Here is a 23,663-nt window from a genome sequence, read left to right as displayed (position 1 = left end):
TGAATTATTTTGCCTTTGGAAATGCTCTGGTAAATGGCTTGAAAATGTTTAGAATTATGCAGACCCATTGTCTGCATAATCAGTTTTTCTCGGCAGTTAACTACCGAGATTTTCCTCGGCAGTTAACTGCAGCCGAATTTCAAATTCCTCGGCAGTTAACTGCCGAGGGGGTATTTGATAATTTACTTGTGTTTCTCAACAAAACAACATGTGGGAACAGCAATTTCACTATCGGTAAAATGCAGTAAAGAAAAGTAGACCGAAGTCTTACACAGTAAAAAAAAAGTACACGCACTCTACGCAGAAGAATCTAAAAAAAATCCAACACCAACCTACAAAACCGTTGTTTTTTCTTTAACTTTCTCTTTTTTCTCTCTTCTGTGTTCTCAAAGTTTTTTTTCAGATCGGAGAAACAACAAACTCCGGCGAAATGGCGAAATCTACCGGCGACGATGTTGAACTCCGGCGAGCTTGCGAATCTGCAATTGAAGATCCTAAGCAGAAGATCATCTTATCAATCCGTGTTGCCAAAAGTCACGGCATCTTAGGAAAATCTTCCAAGCTTTCTAGTCGTCATATGGCTAAACCTAGGGTTCTTGCTCTCTCTAGTATGCTCCCAATTTCACTCATGCTTATGCTTCTTGTTAATTGTTCTGATTTTGCTTCTGCCAGATTTCTTCACTGTTTTAGCTTTTAAGATATTAACTACTTGATGTCAACATGTATGAAGCACTGACACCGGATACGACACTGACTCATCGACACTGGTAATTATTTGAGAAAATGACATAATTGAATGTTATGACATGTGCCGGACACCGGATATGCTTTTGATCAGAAGTGTCGGTGCTGCACATTTTATTTTATTTTTATTTGACAATGACATGTAGAAGGTCGCTTCAATTTCCTATGCTGATTCACCTAAGAAATAATAACTGTTTAGGTTTTATAATGCATAAGCTATGACTTATTTGAACTTATCTACTAACATAAGTTTTGTGAGACTATTTGAGAGAACTTATGAAAATAGCTTATGACAGTTTTCAAAAGGTTTTTTTTAGCTTATTGTCATAAGTTCTTTAATATAACTTATAAAAACAACTTATAACATATACAAAAACAATTTAACTTGCGCTTATCATGATAAGCACTTGTGCTATAAACTACAAAGAAGCTGTTTATCCAAACAAACCTTAAATGTATGTTTGGAGAAACCAAATTTGATTCTAGAGATGTAAAATTAACTTTGATATGTTTGGTTGCTTGTGTAGAATTGATTTTAGAGTAAACTACCAAATTCGTCCTTGACTTTGTAGGGCGCTCTCAAATACGTCATTGACATTATAAATATTTTTAAAAGGTCACTAACTCTAAAATTTTACTCATATTAGTCATTCCGAGAGTATGCTAGAGACTAAATTGATAGTAAGCGGTTAAATATAAAAACCAAGTTGATAGTAAGTTGTTAAAATACAGGGATCTGATTGACACAGTAAGTGGTTAAGTATAGGGACCAACTTGACATTTTCTTAGAGTCAGTGATCTTTTTGAAATAGTCATAATCTCAGGGGTCTATTTGAGAGTGTCCTGCAAAGTTAAAGACTAATTTGGCGGTTTATTTATTTTTATGGTTCTTATTGCATTCTTATGATGATTTTTGTGAGAGAGCTAGTTGGACTTGAACTGATTTTGGTTGAATTCTTGTGATGATTTTTACTGATGTTATTGCATTCTTTTGCTGTTAAGAATTATAAATAAAGCGATTTTAAGACTTGATAATTTAGAGATTTTTATAAAGAAAAAGTTGTTCTGCGTTTGTTTATAAGAATGAAAATCACTTTTTTTTTTTTTTTTTTAAGAAAAATTAGTTATAAAATGATTTTAGATTCTCATTTTTCGAAAATCTGTAACAACAGATAAAACTTTCTAAAAGGGATTATTTTGTTTAAAAAAAAAAAGATTTTTCCACGAAAAAAGCTGTAAGACGCTCTCTAGAAAACTTCTGAAAGTGATTATTTTGTTTTATAAGGGATGGTTTAGTGATTGTGACTTGTGATTGATTTCATTTGGCATTATTCCTGTGATCATTTGTTAAATTTCACATTTGTGTTATTGTTGGTGACAACTTGATATTTCCTACAGCATTAACAAAGGGACAAACGACTACTGCTTTTCTTCGAGTTTTGAAGTATTCTACGGGAGGAGTTCTTGAAGTAATTTTCCACCCCTTTATTCTCTTTTATTTGGGACATGCTTGATTTTGTAGTTTCCGTGGGTTTCATCTTATGATCTCCTACCACACTCTTAAGATCCAATGCTTAGAGTAGCTAGTGATACCTCTTTGACTGTTGTTTTTCATTCCGTGTTTATTTTTTGTTTTTGTTTGGTTCAGCATTCCTTCTACTAACTAGTTTCTTCTACTTGCAGCCTGCAAAACTATACAAGCTAAGGCATCTTTCAAAAGTAGAAGTTTTAACAAACGATCCTAGTGGATGTACATTTACACTGGTAATGTTCCATACATGAAAGATCTTATGCTCTGATTCTACACAATGTTCTCAGTTTCTGGCACAAAAGCTGTATGAGAAGCAACCATTCCCTACTTTGATGGTCGTTTCTTAATGCCTTCCTAATCATTTGCTTCTTGAATTGATGAATGCATATGTCTTGTAGGGATTTGATAACCTTAGAAGCCAAAGTGTGGCTCCTCCGCAATGGACGATGCGAAATATTGATGACAGGTATTGTTGAGAGGAGTGTTAATCTAAGAGTGTATAATTTAGTGGTTGAGTTGTACGTGAGGGGAGGAAAGTTTGCTAATCATGTTTTTTATTTTTTTATTTTGTAGGAATCGTCTCCTTCTTTGCATCTTGACCATCTCTAAAGATGTTTTGGGTCGCCTTCCTAAGGTCGTTGGTATAGATGTTGTGGAGTTGGCTCTTTGGGCTAAGGTGCATGGTCTTCTATAATCCAGTCTTATAAGTGCTTCTTTACAATCAAATAGCCATGGTTCTGTTCTAATGAATACTTTCTTACTTTACCGCTTAATAATAATAACTTACTATGCGTGGAATCTTTGGAGTGTCACAGTCTTATTTATTATCAACTCCACGACTTCAAGCTGAGGATCTTAAACTCTAAATCTGTTCGGAAATTTTGAGTAGAGGGAAGAGAGATAACAGGATGGAAGGGGGAGTTTAAGCTTCCTTGTTTTGATGTTTTTAAGTGAGGAAAGAAGGACAATTCTCTTTCCCTTACTTGAGAGTTAGAAGTTATAAAATTGGAAAGTTACTTTCCCTGATTTAATTTGAGTAAATCCTTGCCTTCCCCCTTCTTATCTCCCATTCAAACATATTAATATTATAGATTATAGATGTCTTAATTGGAATTATCTCTCTCATTTTGAACTTCACATCAGTGGTTAAATGCCATTGGATACTCCCTCCATTCCACAAAAATTGTCAAAGTATGTCATTTCACACAAATTAAGGCGAAGTTATAGTAAATGAATGAAAGAGAACAACAATTTTACCAAATTAACCTCATTAACTTTTAATTGATTTTTGATATCATAAATGCTCAGTGGAAAATAATACCTTCGGAGTGATACACACAATATGACTTAGAGGGTATTATTGGAAAAAGTAATTAATGTTACATTGAAAACAAAAAATGACAATTGTTTTAGGACAATTTTTTGTTGCAATTTTGACAATTAATATGAGACAAAGGGAGTAATTGTTTTTACAAAAATGTGAAATAGGAAAATAGAGCCCCTGTTTCAACTCAGAGTAATGTGAAAGATGGTGGTCCTGTTGCTTCCGCTATGACTGAGAGAGAGTTGAAAGTCAATGTTGAAAAAGACCTTGTCTCCCAGGCAGAGGAAGAGGACATGGAGGCTCTTTTGGGAACGTAAGTGATAATCTTCTTTGACTCAAATGCTATTAAGGTTAAATATTTACGATTAGTAAGAATATGCTGGAAATAGCGTCTATTTATTTATCTATTTATTCAATTGCTGAATTAAGTCCTTTAAATTCTAGGGACACAGGTCATCTCTGTCTTCCTTTATACAATTTCTTGCCAAATTTTATTTATAATATAGGTACATGGACAAGGAAGTACAAACACTCCAAAATTGTAGGTATACCCTTATTGGGCACATATTCATGTAGGACACTTACAGGGGCGGATGATAATTATGACAGGGGGAGCCTTTGGCATTAATAGTTTTTTTTTTTTTTTAATTTTTTTTTCACAAGACAAATGGGAAACACTACAAAGTACAAACTTTAGATAAATGTTTTACTGTTTCTACAATCATGCTAACTTTTAAAACATTGATTTTTTCCCTTCTGATTTTTTTTATTTTTTTTTATGTAAAATCTTAAATTTGAATTGGATTTGTTTGTTGTATGATATCCATGCTATGTCCTTTAATTTTAATTTTTTTTATGTATCCCTCTGTGTCGTGCTCATATCTAAAGATGGATCTATGTACCAGGCAGTAGGGACAATTGCCCCCACAATAAAACTTTACGGCACCATATTTAATAAAATTTTATTTTGCTTTCATAAATTTCAAATGTCTGCTCAAATTTATTTTATAGTGATATTTTAGTATCTATCAAGGAATAACTTCTATGACATTTGAAATTTTTGAGCAAATTGGTATTTTCAATTCTTAGGGAACAAGTATGTGTTTGTAATTTTTTTTAAGGGTATCTTTGGGCCTTCACTCTTGAGAAAATATTATAAACTACTTTTTACCCCTATCATCAAAATTTTCTGGATTCATCCCTGGCCGTATCCATACTTCCTAGTTTAGAGAATTCATATGTGAACAGAAAATGCTGAACGTAATGGCTTTAAGTTGTAACATATTTGTCAAAGTTTAAATAAAAAATTGTCAGTTGGACATGCATAAGTTTTGTGCTAAATTACATTTTTCACAATGTCTAATGATTAAGATTTTCTAAGGTGCAGGTATGTCATGGGTGTTGGTGAAGCAGAAGAATTTTCTGAAAGACTGAAGAGAGAGCTCCAGGCTCTGGAAGCAGCAAATGTGCATGCCATTTTAGAAAGCGAGCCTTTGATAAATGAGGTATTACTGTTGTCAGAATTGACCGCTTTTTAATTAAAAAAAAGAAAGAAGAGTTGACCACTTTTGTTTGGTTGTTATTAACTTCTTTGATATGATCCAACTTGGAGATCATTAAAAATGAGGATCTATCCCTACAACTTGTACCCAAATTTGCAACAAGAATTGAAAATTAAGAAGTACAAAACTGGAAGCACTCTTTATGCAACCAAAATATGATCATTCAAGATGAAAAGAATCCGTGGATCAAACTAAAGCTAGATTGATTCGGATGAAACTAAAAACTGTAAAAGATAGAGGGTCTATAATAGGGTGAACAAACAGGGCAAACATTTGAGTCACATCTTTGTCCTTTATATTGTTAGATGGATGATGGAAAATACAAGAAAAGTAATGAGTCATTTACCTAAATACACTATGCAATATATTGTAAAATACAATATTTTATATATATTTTTATTTGGTTTATTGGACGAAATGTTGGATGGTAAAGAGATAACAAGAAACTATCAAAGATAGTTTCTTGTAATATCTTAAATCTTACACCCTCTGTCCCATGATAATTGTCGCATCTGCAACAAAAAAAGTTGTCCCAAAAAGAGTGTCATTTTCAATGTTCAATGTAGTTTTAATTGATTTTCCCCCCTCAATTGTATTGTCTAATTAATACTATGTAAATTCTCCCAAATCATTATTTTCCACTTCACATTTATGATAATAAAAAATACACCAAAGGTTAATAAGGATAATATAGTACAATCACCATTCTCTTTCTTTCATTTGTCATCTTTTCTTAATCTGTGTGAAATGGTCAAATGTGACAGTTATTGAGGGACAAAGGGAGTATAATATAAGATAGTTTTCCAAATAAAAAATTTGTAACAAGCTTAAAGCTTAATATGCTTTGGCTTGAGGAGGGTTAGAATATATGAGAATATATATGATTTTTAATACGGATTAATGCTTTGTTTTATGTAATAACATCCAGCATAATATCATTCACATCAATATTAATGTTAGTAATATTTTGAATTTTTTTAAAAAATTTATACTTTAAAGGCAAATACTATAACTTCGAAAGAGTCGTACTAAGTTGTGTGTCGCAGGTGTTGTATGGGCTTGAAGCAGCAACAAATGTTGTAGACGATATGGATGAATGGTTAGGCACATTCAATGTTAAACTCCGCCACATGAGAGAGGATATAGCATCGGTAAGGGCTTGTACCCTTCAATCAAGGCTGTATTTTTTCCTTGGTACAACTTTGTGTTTGTAATGGTAGTGTTTTCTGGAATAGCTACACATTTGTTTGGTTTCTTTGTTCCTTTGTTCAGGCAAGGAAAAGGAAATTTATGCATTAGTTTAGTGCGTTGTGTTCAATTTTTATGGTCCAACCTCATTTCTATTGATGCTACCCTTTTGTTTTCTCTGTTATACTTTCAACTCATTTATTTGTATCTTGAACTTTACTTCCCAAAGTCCTTAAGAACAGAAATGGAAATAAGAGATTAATCTCCTGATATTTCTGTTTGCTTGGAAACAGCTACTCATTGCACTGTTCAGTTTCCAGTTTAAAACTAAAAGAAAGAATCTCTAGTGGATCTTGGGTACCCTGCTTAATTTGGAGCAGTTTTTATTTGTATGAGGGGTTAGCGGAAAAGTATTCAGCTGGAATAATAAGGAAAAACTTCATGTCACGTGCATTTATGTTGTTACTTATTAGTCGTGTTTAGTAAGAGTAAAATTCTCGTATTAAGGGACATTATGTTGCCTCTTGATATGAAGATAGAAGTGTACAAACATCATCTCTTTTCCTCTTTGGAGTTTGTCTTGTGGCCTCATCAGGGCATTTTGGTATAGAGAGGGATTGTGGGTTCTCTCTCTTACTCTGCCACCACCTCTCTCTCTGGTGTGTGAATTAGTCTCGGGGATATTTTAATTTTTATCCACCTTCCATTATGCTGTTTTCTCTTTCCAAAGTTCTCTTCTTTTCTCTAAAATAAGCAAATAAAAAAGGTTTCTTTTTCCCTTTTTAATATCTTCCTTTTGAGTTTAAAATAATATTACTTAGATTTGGATGATATCTGAAAAAATAATTTATGGTTTAGAAGCAACCATTTTTTGGTGCTGGGAGTGGGAAGTTGCTTTCTGCTTTGATTTTTTTTTTCTTTTTTTCTAGCTTTGTTTGCTTCTGTAAGTTGTCTAGTTGATATGATTTCAGATTAGAAATTTTAAAATCGGGGATCTCTTACTTTTTGTTTGTTTTGATGGTGATTGTGTCCAGATAGAAACCCGTAATAACAGCTTGCAAATGCAATCGGTAAATAACAAATCTCTCATCGAGGAGCTTGATAAGCTTCTTGAGCGGTTGCGTGTACCTTCTGAGGTATGTCCTTATCAGTAAATTGTATCTAATTTTAGCTGGATGAACTTACCTGGCTTATTTATTTTAATGGCGCCTTTGTGGGTGTAGTTTGCAACGTGTTTGACAGGAGGTTCATTTGATGAAGAACGCATGCTTCAAAATGTAGAAGCATGTGAATGGTTGACTAGTGCCTTGCGCGGTCTTGAAGTGCCCAACATTGACCCCACTTATGCAATTATGAGAGCTGTATGTTCTCTGTTTTACTTTTCTCTTTGTTAAATCATCTGGCTAAGGAAGTTGATTGTGATTTTTATTCATTAATTTCTACAACTTTAATTGGATGGAGAGAATTGAGAGTACTATGAATTTGGGATCACAAAGCAAAGAGAGAGATACCCTGGAAAATTTGTATGGGACCTTAAAGTCATCTATTTTGATTGCTCGTCGTGCTCTACAGGTTAAAGAGAAGCGTGCAGAACTTGAAAAATTAAAATCTACTTTTGTCAGGAGAGCTTCTGAATTCTTGAGAAATTACTTTGCTAGTTTGGTGGACTTCATGATAAGTGATAAAAGTTACTTTTCTCAGGTATTTTCTCTAAATTCGTTTCAGAATCGTTACTTTTGAATTCTTGGATTGAATTTATTGGTTTCACATTGTCTGCTTACTCTAAACAGCGGGGACAGTTGAAGAGACCTGACCATGCTGACCTGCGGTACAAGTGCAGGACATATGCACGTCTTCTTCAGCATTTGAAGGTTAAATACAGAGGACCTATTATTCCTGCATGCGTATATTTTTGGAGTGATATTCTTTGTTTTCTATCTAAATTATCTTCCTACACACTTGCAGAGCCTTGACAAGAATTGCTTGGGTCCACTGAGAAAAGCTTATTGCAGTTCTCTAAACTTGCTTCTTCGCCGGGAGGTCAGTTACATTATATTGCTTTTATTTGTTACTTGATCATAAGATGTCAAAGTTTGTTCCACAACTCGCTTTTTTATCTTTTATGAACTGAGAAGTAACCTTATTACATGTGAGTTCTGGGTCATATGCTTTGCTTTTTATGTTTTGGTATGCATATTAATGCAGTTGAAATTTCTAACATTTATTTACAGGCCCGTGAGTTTGCCAACGAACTCCGTGCTAGTACAAAAGCATCTAGAAATCCAACTGTTTGGCTTGAAGGCTCAACTGGTTCTGGTCAGAATGTAAATGCTACCGATACTTCTACAGTATCTGATGCTTATGCAAAGATGCTCACAATTTTTATCCCACTTCTGGTGGATGAGGTAAAAGTTTAATATTCCTTTATTTCAACACAATTTTTTTTGATAATAAAATGTATAATTCTTCATGGTTTACATTGCAGAGTTCGTTTTTTGCACACTTCATGTGCTTTGAAGTTCCTACACTTGTTCCTCCAGGTGGTGTTGTTAACGGCAACAAAGCTGGTTACGATGATGATGATGATTTGGGAATTATGGACATCGATGAGAATGACAGTAAATCTGGTATATATGCCTGACTTTTTTCAAATAGCGGCTTTGTACTTTTGAAGTTGAGAAGTGCTAGCAACACTCTTTTTTCAACATTCACTCTAACACTTCCTCTTTAATTGGGTGAAACATATGCGTGTCCCACCACTTTATGTGGATCTCATTTCCAATGTGTGGGATCCACATTGATTTCACTTAATAAAGGAGAGAGTGTTTTGAGTGAGTGTTGCTAGCACTCCTCTTAAAAGTTATATCTAATGTATTGTAGTTTAGATTTTTACTTGATCATCAATGCCATAAACAGTCAACAAGGTTTTAGTTTGGCTTTTAACTGCGCAACACAATCCTCCAATCTGCGCTATGTAATGCACATAGGCATTCTTTAGGTGGTTTGCACATGTGTAGAGAACACCTATAGAAGCACTGTTAAGGAGGATAATCCAATAGATGATAGTCCAATAGTTAGAGGTAGAAGGAGACAACTATAACCTAAACCATTACAGGAGATTTAGATTAAACAGTGGTTTATTGTATGGCATTGACACCATTTGATCCAATATGTACAGTTGACTCCACGTAAAAGGTTTTAGTTGTTGCATAATGTAGGTTTTCTATATTTTTTTTTTGTTGGTAATTTGACCATTTCTTCCATTTTGTAGGAAAAAATTCTGCTGAGCTTGCAGCTTTAAATGAATCACTTCAGGATTTACTGGACGGAATTCAAGTATGCATACAACATGCTCTACTTTTGAATCTACTTTTATTCTTTTGATATTTTTAAAAGATGAGAGGGTTTGGATTTTGGATCTTCTCAAAGTTACATGATAAGCATGCTAACTAGAGTGCATATTTTTGACTTGTGATAGTGTGTGTCTGTGTAATTTCTTTTTCGTGATGGGGGTTTGAAAGAAGTTATTTCATTAAGGAAGAAAAGACACATACGGAAGTAGAAGAAAAACATCACTCACACGAAAATTTCTAAAGAAAATATTTAGAAGCCAAGTGGGAAGCCATTGAAGGGGTTGACATCCAGCCAAAGTAGTGAAAGCAGAGTAAATCTCTGACTGTTGGATTTACCCCTACTTTACCACTTTTAGCCTTGTCAGTCTTAATCCCAAAAATGAACTCAAACAATCTTGAGATATACAAACTATGGACAGAGGGTACCTTTGGTTCCAAGAAGTCATTCACATCAGCCTCTAATCGGACCCCCTTAACCAGTCCATTATGAGCAGCTACTGACACCAGGCGACTAAGAACATAAACTACCATGGTAAAGAGGGTCGAAGTTTGCTGTTCTGTGTTTTTATTTCTCTAATACACCTGTAATGATACCCAAGTGTACCCAAATCCAGGATAAATTAGTGAATGGATATAACTTAATTCTCTATCCTTCCCCTTAGTGATGGTATCAATTTCATGTATTTGCACACTTCTGGTTATGTTGCAACTTTGTAGAGGGTAACAGGTTTTCTTCATGTGTATTCTATATAGAAAAAAACATAGGATAGCAAGGTTTAGTATAACATTGAGACTCTAAGTCTCTAATAGAAACTAGATGCTAGAATGCACTAATTTTGATATACAATGCAATATTTAAAACTAAGCCCAGGCCTTTCAAAGGCCAACATTATTGGACTTTTGTATGGTCTGACTGAACAACATATTGTTCCTTATAAAATGATATCTTCATAAACTGCAGGTAATTTAGTATATTTAAAAATCCAGATTTTACAGCTATAAAGATGCTTTATATGATTTCAGGAAGACTTTTATGCTGTCGTGGATTGGGCATACAAGATTGATCCTTTACGCTGCATATCAATGCATGGAATAACAGAACGATATCTTTCTGGTCAGAAAGCTGATGCAGCAGGATTTGTACGTCTTTTGCTTGGCGACCTAGAGTCTCGGATTTCTATGCAGTTCAGCCGTGTAGGTGACCGGTATATTGAAGAAGACTATTTTTTCTAAATACATTTAGAAGATTGAGACACTAACCCAATTCATTTAATTGGAAATCTTTTGGCAGTTTGTTGATGAAGCTTGCCATCAAATTGAAAGAAATGAACGGAATGTTCGCCAAATGGGTGTTCTATCCTACATTCCCAGGTAAAATGGATCCATATTTTCTACTTTTCCTCTTCGCCAAACTCCAAAGAATTAGGATGTTCTTTTTGAGCATGAAGAACAGTTGTATGCTGCCTTCACAGCTAATTATATAAAGTTTGGAACATGGAAGACCTAGAAAAATATCTCTTATTATTGCAGTGAAAGGCCCCAACTCCATCTTGTATTCATTAAAGATATTGTTACACTACTTTTTTGTTCTAGTACTTGGCTTTTGCAAATTGCACTGAGTTGGAGTTTGTTTGTTTTTTGCGTTCCTGAAGTATATGTGATTTTTGTTAATCATTCATTGTAATTTACCTTTTGAGTGAAGTTTATTTATTTAATTTTGGTATAACTTTTATTTTTTTTATATTGATTTTAGATGAAATTATTGATATAGTTGCTGATGTTGTGGAGATACACAGCCATAACAACATGAAATGGATTAATCAGCTTACTTCCTTGCATGCAGTCATGTGTTAAATTTATAATTTTTCCATCTATTTTGGAGCCATTTTAAATTAACAATTCTGAGGACCTACTTTAAAAAGTCAATATTTCAAATTTGTGTTCCTCTGCTTTGGAAATGGTTTCTCCTGATTTTTGGATTCAATGTTCAGGATCACATTTCATACCATACATCTTGATTGCATTGAGACACTTAATATTTGTAAGGTGTTTTCCTTGATATCCATTTGATTTGATTGTAGACTGCATGCTCTTATATTTCAATTGGCAAGTAAAATTTGACATGCATAGTAATATGTAAAATTTACTATATAAAGTTTAAGGTAGTCAAAGATTGTTTTCTAGTCCATCAACTTTAGCAAAAATGCATGTCTGTTTTCAGGCAAATAAAAATATCTATCTCTTGATCACATGCTTGTAGTTGTTTAAATATATTATGAAAGTTGGGGTATAATATCAACATATAATTAGGCGTAGTTCATGATCGTACATTCGTATGTGTTAGAAATGTGAAATATGGTTCTTGTTTAGCGAACAATTACAACTGCTAATATTTGCTTCTTTCTAGTTTGTATTTTTTTTCTTTTCAATTTTCAGTCTTTCTTCACGTCTAATATTAATTTGCACAGATTTGCAATCCTTGCAACTCGTATGGAGCAGTACATTCAGGGACAGTCTAGGGATTTGGTTGACCAAGCATATACAAAATTTGTAAGTGATTCTTTTAAAACACTGTCCTGTTTTAATGATGTCTATTGTCTTGGTATTTTTCTGGGAAATCAAGCACTTGCTTCCCAAAACGGAGAGGATAAAAATCATTGATTTCTCTTCCAAGGGTTTCCTGTTTACTCTATTACTAAATGTTTACAATATTCAATCAATTCCCTCGATTCTCTCAATTCTTGTGTCTTTCTATTTATACAAATATTTCTCTAACTAACCAACTACTATAATTTTCTTGATTCTACATCCTAACAGTTACTGTGGGCACTCAGTTATTTATTGTATATCAATTTTTTATCTGCATTCCAAATAGGTGGAAATAAATACATAATAATTTTTTTTCAATGTACTGATTAACTATTGGCATAATGTTTGGCTCGACAGGTTAGCGTAATGTTTACAACCTTGGAAAAAATATCACAAACAGATCCAAAGTATGCAGATATTTTTCTCTTTGAGAACTATGCTGCTTTTCAGAATAGGCAAGTGTTTCCCTAGCTCTTCTTCCAAGAGGCTGTTTGAATTCTTGTTTTCTAAGTTGATTTTGCAAAGAAGACAACTGTCATTTTTAACTTGTTTTTTTGTGTGTCTTACTTAGTTTGTATGACCTTGCCAACATTGTGCCCACATTGGCCAAGTTTTATCATCAGGCCAGTGAAGCCTATGAACAAGCTTGCACGCGCCATATTAGCATGATCATATACGTTGTGAGTAATTTTCTTCCCCTATTTTTCATCTTTTTCTGAACCACAGTGGAATTCATATCCCTTAGGACCCAACTCATTATCACTTTTTTTTTTTCCCTTGGAAAGCAATTTGAACGTCTTTTCCAGTTTGCTCGAAGGATTGAGGATTTGATGTTCACCGTTGCACCTGAAGAGGTTGGTTTGTATTATGTTTTCCTTTTAATCCTTCATAGCCTCTGGCTTTACAGTATCTCACCATATCTAGAATTCTTGTATAACAAACTGGATACAGTTAAGCATAGACAAGAATGTGTTTTTCGAATTGCTTAAAGCAAAAATTCCTTAGGATGTATGTTTTTTATGCACTAAACAAAAATTACAATCATAAATACATTGAAATAAATCCCGAATGAAAAGAAATGGAAAAACAAGGAAACATATCAATACTGATCATGTCTAAATTGAAATTGAAATTGAAGTCTGATCATGTGACTTTCATCATCCTGAAAATCCTAAAATATTTTATATCATTTTCAGATACCTTTCCAGCTTGGGTTGTCAAAAATGGATCTTCGAAAAATGTTAAAAACCAGCTTATCTGGGGTAAGCTGACTCTTTTCTTCTTTGAATAGCCTTTGTATTGTTGCATGCTTATCGTGTAAATTATTTTTTTTGCTCTTCCACATAGGTTGACAAGTCCATTAATGCGATGTATAAGAAACTACAGAAGAATTTGACTTCAGAAGAACTGTTACCTTCCTTATGGGACAAATGCAAGGTAAGTTGTACTTATTCCTTATTGGCCAACTAAGATACCTTATTTACAGTAATCCAGTTAATAAGGCCAAATCTGAAGTGTCTTCCAAGAGTTGCCTTTGCACTAAGATAAATATGCAATTTTGGATACACATGTAAAAGGCAATTAAATTGGATTTAATTTCGATATCTCGATATAGAACATTTTTTTTCACTATCATATCATGCTATTATCATAACACAAATAGTTTGACTACGTAATAATGTGGTGAAACTATTTTAGTAAGTTGGCAACATAATATACAATAGAGTAAAGATTTACACTACTGTATTTAAAAAATAAAATCTTTGAAGTTCGAAGAGAAACATGAATCCATTTGAATGATATCTCACATTTTGTAAAGTGAGGCTCCAATATTGAAGGCCTTTCCAATGTGAAAATGGATTTCTAATATGCTGTATGTTGTTGGGAAAGAAAAGGAGGCAGCCTAAATTTCAATACCTGAGTAATCTTGATTGAAAGATGACGTGAAGGGAATTTTTTTTCCCCAAAACAAATTGCTGATGCTTGTACAATATTTCTTTTACAAGTTGCTCAGGTGTTGCACTTAAATTTACATGATGTCTACTGTGTAGATTTGTAAAAGGAAAGATTGTAAATTAAAACATGTTGGGAAACACTTAATTATAGGAAAATGACGACGATATTTTGTAGAAAGGTTTAACTTTTAATTTGAGCTTAATTCAAACAGATAGAAAATGCATTGAAGTGAACAATTTCTTAAACTTTTTTGCAGAAAGAGTTTCTCGACAAGTACGAAGGTTTTGCTCAACTTGTGGCTAAGATTTACCCTAATGAGACATTCACATCTGTTGCAGAGATGAAAGGCATTTTAGCTAATATGTAAATGATGTATGTGTTTGTATATATTATTCTTTTTTCCATCTTCTAATCTTTTTTTTGTTTCCATTGTTGTATGTAATTTTATTTATTCAATAAAGTGCATCTTTTTGTAGCTTTAATTTTGAGACAGATTTTAGCACATTTTCGAACAAATGTGATGAAATGAAATGTGCACATTTGTTCTAACTTATTATTATTATTATTATTATTTGGAAAAGCAACAACTCTTTTCAAAAATCTTTTTTTGAGGGGAGCTCTTTTCAAAAGTTATTTTAATAAGTTGTGAAGGAAGTGATAAAGGGAAAATGAGAGGATAGAAAATGGATAGTAAAAGTTGATAATTTATGTATTGTTTGGAAAAAGAATGAAACAGTGAATATTTTTCCTTCTTTTTTGGTTGAATACAGATATTATTTAGTTCTCCTCAAAAAAAATAAAAAAAATATTATTTAGTTATATTTGTTATTCAAAGTATTATGTAGTTGAATAGATTGTTAAGGTGGAGAGGATCCAAACCCATAACATTACTCATTAACGTTAGGTATACTAATCAACGAACTGAATGGTTGTAATTGATTACTGTTACCTGGTAATAATGGTTTGGACTGGAATTGGTTATCAGTCCTTTTCATCAAAACTGAAAATAACGCAAATTGAATATAACTTATAAGAATGAAACAGTTTCTTACTAGAGGGTTTGAACTTCGATGGCGTTGGTTTGAGGTTTATGGGGACTAAGCTCATTGATTACTCTTTCGGAACAAGAGTCAGCTCCAGTAGGCAAGGGAAGAACAAAGGGAATATGAAATCCTCTGGTGTAATACCTTTCATCCTTTCCTTTAATCATTGATGTATTGGGAATTTTGTTCCTATAGATTAGGATCTAGTGCCAAGTGTGTATAATAACAACTCATTCATTTATTAATCGAAAATAAATTCTAGAATAGGCTAGAAAGTGTGATTAAAGAGTTTTTTTTTTCCTATTGCCATTTATTGTCGGAAATGGAAGTATTTCAACTCATTTATTTTTATAGCTCTCTGTCCGAACTATGTGAGGTGGGTCATTTTGCCAACAAGAGTCTTATTATGCGAATATATACTCCGGGGTGTTCAAAATGACCTTGTTTTCTAGGTCAATATTTGAGGTAAGACTTAGCCAATTCCACATTGCATTCTATAGCGTATCAATCCAGAACGTTTTTGTCATTCTCTAACGGATTATAGTCTTAATTTGACTGTCTAACAAACTATCTTAATTTTTACCCATTAATTGGTTTATATCAATCCAACATCATGCACTCAATTTATACACATTTTTCTTCTGTTCTTGTATGTACCAAACATGAGACTTCCAACAGCTGCTACATGCATGTTTAAATTCACCTTCGTTAAATATAAAATTGATTTTGGAAGCATAAAAATGCTGTTGATAGTTATTTGACATGTTTAAATGTTCATGATTCAAATTGATTTTACCTCTAATTTTAGAAAACAATTTGGTCTCAAATTTAATGTTAGCGTTAAAAACACTTTTACATAAGTATATACCACTTTAAATGAAAATCATTTTATAAAATCAACATCAAGTGCAACCATACTCCAGATACACTAGAGTCTAAAGAGCAAGAACAAATGCACACTACTTAAGGGATTTGGATTCCACGCAGTAATTAATTTGGACAACGCAAACTGCGATGAATGGCCGAGATGTGAAACTAACAAAATCCGTACTGCATAATCGGGACAGTTGGATCACAGATCTACGACTGAAGTTAAAAGCAACATGTAACTATGAGATTTTATTTCAAGAGGGTCCCAATCCCTACTTTTGTGTGTGTGTGTGTTTTTTTCCCCACTTATCTTGAACATTAGACAGAACACTATTTTAAAAAAGTTCTTAAGAAGAAAAAAGAAACTAATTGTTATTTTCATAGTTAAAAGTGGAATACAAGGAGCATTTAGGAAACGGGGATTAGAGGAGCTCATCCCATCTCTGTTCAAGAATCTCTATTATTGGAGTACCTCAAATGGGAATTGAACAAAAATGTCATGAAGTTATGGACTGAGTTGTTTCAATTATTTATTAGAATTAATAGTCATTTTGTTCCATGAATATGTAAGGAGTAACTATACTAGTCTTTTAATATCAAAATTTTAAAATAATCCATGATTGTGCACTTTGTAAGTCAAAATAGTCTCCGACGTTAAAATTATCCTTCAATACTCATAATAATTTTTTTTCATATAGTGACTGAAATGACAATAAGTAAGTATTTATAAAGACTGATATGACAATAAGTAAGTATATTGAAGGACTAATATGACAATATTAACGAAATATTTTAATGTCAAAGATTATTGACTAACAAAGAGAACAATCAAGGACTATTTGGAAATTTTGATACATTAAAGGACTATTATGACTATTCGTTACACATTCAGGGATTAAAATGACTATTATCCCTATTTATTACGATAAAAAGAGCATAGATTGTAGGGTTAATAAGTCTTTACCCTCTGTAAAGGTCATTTCTGGTTTCCCCTGTAAAATTTTTATTTTGATTCACCCCCTATAAAATATTTTTGTTTTGATTTACCCCATAATAGGCCAAACGAAAATTTGTTTGGCCTATTAGAGGGGTAAATCAAAACAAAAATATTTTACAGGGGGAAGAATAACAATTTTACAGGGGAAAAACCAAAAATTGGGGGTAAAGACCTACTCCCTCCGTCCCAAATTGTATGTCGCTTTGAAAAAAAAAATTGTCCCAAATTATATGTCGCTTTACAATATCAATGAAATATTAATGTTATTTTTCCTATTATATCCTTAACTATTAATTACTCCCTCTTCTTTCAATTGTTTCATTTATCTTTTCCATACCATTTATTAAGGATAATTTTGTAAAACAACTCATAATTTCTCTTCCCCACACAATATTAATTACATTTCTTAATACGTGTGAAATGATCAAAACGTCATACAATTTGGAACGGAGGAAATATTAACCATAGATTGTATGCGGTCAAAATTGCATGCAGTCAGACAATATGACCATACAATCACAATAGGTAGATATGCCCGTTCATTAAGATCGGACAATTGGGGGCCGTTTTCGTGGGGCCCTTTTGGTGTTTGCTGTGTTTTCTATTTTCTAATTTTTTCGCCCGTTGTTTTTTTGTCTCTTTATCTTTATTGTCCCCCTTACACCATTGGTGTTGGTTTGTGTTTGTATTTCTTTGTTATATTTGTACTTAGCAGGTTAAATCTCATGTTTTATCTTTATAATATATATTTTGCCATTCAAAAAAAAAAAAAAAACAAAAAGAAAGATCGGACAATCAAAATTAAACAAAATTTTTCTTTTTATTTAAATAGCTTTAAGTTTGAACCATTCGATTTTAATCAGATGATTAAATCTGCTCCGACTGCATGCAATCAAAATCCGTACTATATTGTATATTAATATTTCTAAGAATGAGAGATTTTTTTTATTTTTGAGTTTCCAACTTTCAACCAAACATACTTTATGCTTTTACTTCAAGTAAAAACAAAACAAAAAAACAAAAACTGTTAATGGGGAGGCAATTATTTATAGATGAGTAGCACGTTTGTTTCGTTTCAAATAGAAATGGCACTATAAGTCTATAATTATTATGGCACATTGAAACTCAAAAGCGTCCTACTTCTTTGGCATCATCATATTTGTTTCGACTTTTTTGTGGTCGGAGACAGAAGGGTAGCACTTGGGTGACATTGTGGTTGATGATATTGGTGACATTGGTCAACCACAATGTCACATGTGACTTTCTTCTTTTTCTTTCACAAGACTTTTTTGTTGTTTTGCACACTTGTAACATTGTGGTTGGTAACATCATATCACCAATGTTACCAACCACAATGTCAGCAAGTATTATCCGAGACAGAAACATTGTTAATACTCACTCCATCATTGTTACAATAATTCTTTTTATTTTTTTTTATCAATGGGCCACTTTGTCAGCAATCATGAAAAACTTGATTATAAGGACAGTAGCATTTGGAGCACTCAGTTCAGCACCAAATACGAACCATAATAATTTTACTCACATTTTCATTGCCGACTTCAGCATCAAATATGAACCATTCCTTAAAAAAAAAAACCATAATTTTACTCACATTTCATTGCCCAATTAAGTTTTTTTTTTAATGAAAAATGTTACTACTAATTGTTAGTTTTTCTCCTTGTTAATATTTGGATCATGAACCTTCAACTAGTTAATCTTTTACTCAAATTAGTTGAGCTACCCAACTTTACATATATGCCGACTAAAATAATAGTTCAACTACTCCTCCTTTGGCTTTACTATAAGTCTCATTTAAGAAAATACATTGGTTGTAGTCTTGTGTATAATTTCTTTTTATTGTGTTATTAAGCTATGAGAGTTTTATATAATAGATTAGTCTTTTAAGTTTGACACTTTTCATAGCTTAAATCATAACAATTGAGAGTACACCATTGAATAGTGACAGATTAGTGAAGACTTCAAAGAAGAAAGAGTAGATAAAATGTTAAATGTGATAATGAAGTCATGTGGCTCATGTCATGAGTGTAAGTCATAACTCATAACATATACTTCCTCCGTAATAAAAAAAGTACATGTACCTTTTTGCTAATATTGTGTCACGAAATGAGTTCACTTTTCTTAAAAAAATGGTCACTTACAGATACATTGATTTCAATAGTATAATATAACATTGTGTTAAAACTATAAAAATCCATGAAAGAGTGAAAATTGAAGTGTTTGAAAGTAGTAGCAGAGTAATTGATTGGTGATAGATGCATGAAGTTGTACATAGAGAGAAAGTTGTTTTGTACATCAGCTTTTAAAGGGATGGCAATCTTGTAAATCTCACATTGAGCAAATAAGATAGATTAGTGTGATACTTAAGTCATACATACATCCGTTCCATTTAAACGATTAGTCTATTGAATTGGATTCTTCTCACATACTTAAATCATAACATATACCACACTTATGTGAAAATATGTTATTTAATTATTACTATTTCTCTATCTTTTCTTTTATGCGAGTATGCTTAAAAGTAGTGTTCAAATATTTGTATCCATTCCTAAAAAAAAAAAATCTTTGTATCCAAGTAAGAATTATTTTTTATAAATAGTGTTCATTCCGAAATGCTATGGTTTGACATCAATGTTGTTACTTAACGACTTAGGTTTTGTTTGGAAGTTTGAAGGGGAAGGGAAGGAAAGACTTTGAAGGAGATAAATACAGGGGAAAATTGAGAAATCTTTCATATTTTTTGAAAGAGTATTTTTTTAGAGAGTGATAAATCAATGTTTATAATTAATATATTTTTAATTTTTTTAGAAAAATTAATATATTTTTAATTTTAAGAATATTATAACAACATATATTAAATTTGAAGAGTTCATATAAACATTCTCAAACCCCATAAAATCCTCCTCCAATACATTTTTTTAATTCTCCAAACGAGGAGAGTTTTATATTTTGAAGAAATAAGCCCCCAAAGTCTCTTATTTTAATGTCATCTATTTCTTCCCCTTACTCATTCCTTTATTTTCAAGTCTTTACTTCCCCTTCCCCTTCAAGTTCGCAAACAATTAGTGTGTACCTTTTTAATCCCATCCATCATCAGATTGGACATTTGCCCTGTCCGGAACATTGTTAATCACCATTATCCTTATTAATTTTGTTAGGTCAGCAACAATTTAACTTAATTTTTTCCCGCTCATTTACTTTATTAGGTTTGCAATTATTTAACCTAACAAATTCCATCTAAAAAAATGCATGCATGGCACCAATTTCATTCCTATCCTCTTGCTTTTTTTTTCTTTTCCGTAAGAAATATTTTCTACACTTATTTGATGCTGCACGTTTGTTTTAGAAACAATGAGCATATCCTTATTTATTAATTTTGTTAGGTCTGTAACAATTTAACTTAATTTTTTCCCACTCATTTGCTTTATTAGGTTTACAAACAGAATACCCTAATTTCCATGCAAACTCGCCTACCCTAATTTCCATGTAAACTTGGTTATATATACCAAACCCTAAACGTGTTTCTAAACTCGGCTACCCTAATTTCCATGTAAACTTGGTTATATATACCAAACCCTAAACGTGTTTCTAAAAAATAAAACCTAAACCGTTTAAAAATTTCACACACAACACAAAAATCATATATTTTGATATTTAGAGCTTTGCAAATGGAAAGGCGTGACCTTACAACTTTTTTTTTTTTTTTTACCGTTATCAATTATATATTGCATTTTATTATTCGTATGTCAACCTCTTTACAATAAATCCGAGCAGAGCACGGTTCAAAAATCTAGTCACCTTTTTAATTTCCTTTTACTTTTTTTTTCTTTTCTTTTCGTGTAAATCAACGGTCCACTTAATTATGTTAGAATCTATACCGAAAAGTTGGGCGGAAAGGATCGCAAGCCAAAGTCTGTTCTATATATGGACGGAATACTGCATTTTGACTTTTCAATGTAATAAAGTTTGATAATGAGACTTATAATATTTATAGCTTTATTTATTATTCCATTTGTCCTATTATATAGGAACATATAACAAAATTCACGATAATATTATTTTTAATTAAATGAAATAAACATCTTTTATTAAAAAAAAAAATCATAAGTATTAAAAAAAGTTGTTTGAATAATGAATTTGTCTAAAAAATATATGATTATTACCATGTTGTCATTTATAATAAAAAAAAGAATAAATGTATCTAAAAATTTGTAAATGGTCTTATATTTAAGGATAAATATTTTTTTTCTTCTAAATGATTATAATTAGTGAGGGATAGTGTAATAACAGCTCTATAATGTTTTGACATGAAGAACTAGAGTGTTGTATGTTGGCCGGCAGTGAGTATGGTTATAAAGCTTGGAATGTGTTGAAATTATAAATAACATTCGATTTGGATTTCCTATATTAATATTACACGTAGGAGTATGGATATTCAAACGATCTTATTGAAAAGCAGTTGTTCGTGAATTCCCTTCTATCGCTCGATTTAGCTACTAAAATTCAATTTTTATTTTGAGAGGACTAAAATTCAAATAGTATTATTTTTGGTAAAATACTACTCCGTAAAACTCAATTTTAATGAGACCATAATATAACATGCAAGTCAAACATGGTAATTACTTTTGAGTATGATTGAATGGAATATTCAAGTTAGGTATGGCCATGCTGGTCAACGAGGTTTTTATGACGTTGTTTCCGGTTTCCCACATGTACAAAGCAAAACTCTTTGTAAGCGTGTGTGGTGTGTTGGTGCCTTGAACCCCATGTGTCAATAATAAAAAATAGACAATTTTTTATTCTACCTCTTAAAAAGGGAATATTAAAATGTATTTGATTTGATTTGTAATATAGTAAATATTAAAAGGGACAGAATAGAACAATATAAGGCTCTTGTTAAAAAAAAAAAAAAAAGAACAATATAAAGCAATATATAAATCTATTGAAAGAAGATAGAGATATGATCTTTTTATATTGGAAACTAAGAAAAGGTATTTTTGATGATGTGTATCGTCAACAAATAGTTATCTTAAGGTTCAGTGACGTAAAACAATTACCAGTTTTTTTTTTTTTTTTTTTTTTTCTTTTTCTAATTTTTTGTTATCTTTTTTTTAGTCCCATGACCAATTTCTAAATTAAAAGTATACAATAAAATTGTTTAGTCTAGTCCCCTATTTTTTAACAAATTAAATGCATCATTAGTATCATAAAGGAGTTACCACAAAAAAGTATCATAAAGGAGTTTTTTTTTTTAAGGAAAGAGAGGAAGGAAGGGAGTTCTTAGGGTTTGTTTGACAAGTATAATAAACTAGCTGATAATGTGATATAACTAAAAAAGATATGTTGAATAGTCATCATGTTTTTTACGAGTTTATAACTTACTTTTACTAACTTATAGATATGTTTGAAGTAGCTTAAAGTTGTAAGTTTATTATTTTTCTCTCAGTTTTATCTATTTTTCTTATTTGTAAATAATTAAATATTAATTATACGATTATATTTTTAAGTTAGTTTAACCGTTAATTTTACCAAACTTCACTATAAATTCAATTAGTCCATCAACTGATAACACTTCTCAACGACCACTAGGTCCAAAATTAACAAGGCACCGTACGTAATGACCACTCCATCACTCTCTAACAGCTCCTTCACGATGCCTATAAAAATTATCATTCACCATAATGCAAGGTACACAACTCATTCGACTTGATACCTCCTCACTCTCTTCTATACTAGCTTGAACATACTCCCTGTAAAATGAAATATTAACGAAAGTGGTAGAAGAATGTTAAAAACTTAGTACAAATGCATTAACTTTTTGTTTACATTTCATTATGGAGGGAGTAGAGTGCAAGCAATTACCATCCTCAAATATTCATCTAGACGGACGATGCTCAAGGTCGACCAATCTTTCTCGATTCCATCATACCGATATCCCTTCTATCTATACTTTAGTTGATGTATGTTATTTGAACATCTATTTAAAGACAACTTATGAAACAACCTTAAACACATGTAACAGTATGAGTATTAACACAAAAATTAAAACAAAGCCACCTTAAATTACCAAACATCTTTGGGTTGTCCCATATTGTCGAAAAATTATTTTTCAAAAAGTCATGCTAACTTGTACCCTAATAGCACATGTTAAACAACCCAAAAATAAAAATATTGTGTATTCAACACATGATTTCCAACAAAAAAATTTCTATATTTAACTTATTAGCCTGTGCCTTAAAACACATTTTCTCTTTTCAAATAACATTAGATTAGGGTAAGTCCTCTTCATAGCTTTCATAAATTTGACTACTTGTTCCTCCAAAATTAGAGAAGACAAGCGTGACCGAATGACAGTGTGTACACCAAAAGAAAGTAAAAAAGAAAATAATTGCACGCATTTTCACAACTACATTACTTTTTCTAATCTGTTTTTGTCAGGTCAATAAAAGTACATACACATACATTATAGCTCGTGAAGAATGGTCATA

General features: G+C 32.0%; 1 protein-coding gene across 1 annotated transcript; it reads left to right on the top strand.

Moving 5' to 3' along the window:
- The first annotated feature begins 304 nt into the window (after nucleotides 1–304).
- LOC11419215 (exocyst complex component SEC3A) lies at nucleotides 305–14,729 on the top strand. The gene is made up of 25 exons (XM_003589256.4): nucleotides 305–608; nucleotides 2,143–2,213; nucleotides 2,428–2,508; nucleotides 2,674–2,741; nucleotides 2,849–2,951; nucleotides 3,764–3,912; nucleotides 4,987–5,104; nucleotides 6,208–6,312; nucleotides 7,384–7,485; nucleotides 7,573–7,710; nucleotides 7,922–8,050; nucleotides 8,140–8,220; nucleotides 8,315–8,389; nucleotides 8,581–8,754; nucleotides 8,835–8,976; nucleotides 9,621–9,685; nucleotides 10,726–10,896; nucleotides 10,994–11,073; nucleotides 12,171–12,252; nucleotides 12,649–12,746; nucleotides 12,863–12,971; nucleotides 13,077–13,145; nucleotides 13,488–13,553; nucleotides 13,639–13,728; nucleotides 14,504–14,729. Exons 1-25 carry the CDS (start codon nucleotides 431–433, stop codon nucleotides 14,612–14,614), a joined length of 2,655 nt encoding a protein of 884 aa, XP_003589304.2. The 5' UTR covers nucleotides 305–430; the 3' UTR covers nucleotides 14,615–14,729.
- Nucleotides 14,730–23,663: the final 8,934 nt, after the last annotated feature.

Source organism: Medicago truncatula, chromosome 1 (genome assembly GCF_003473485.1).
Source record: "Medicago truncatula cultivar Jemalong A17 chromosome 1, MtrunA17r5.0-ANR, whole genome shotgun sequence".
In the NCBI taxonomy this organism is placed as follows: Eukaryota; Viridiplantae; Streptophyta; class Magnoliopsida; order Fabales; family Fabaceae; genus Medicago; species Medicago truncatula.
The sequence above is the reverse complement of the archived record's forward strand: the minus strand, read 5'-3'. Positions and strand labels throughout refer to the sequence as shown.

Coding starts and splice junctions, on each gene's coding strand:
- LOC11419215 (XM_003589256.4), top strand. CDS start 431: ATGGCGAAATCTACCGGCGACGATGTTGAACTCCGGCGAGCTTGCGAA. Junction 6,313..7,383: donor TGAGAGAGGATATAGCATCG/GTAAGGGCTTGT, acceptor GATTGTGTCCAG/ATAGAAACCCGTAATAACAG. Junction 13,729..14,503: donor CCTTATGGGACAAATGCAAG/GTAAGTTGTACT, acceptor ACTTTTTTGCAG/AAAGAGTTTCTCGACAAGTA.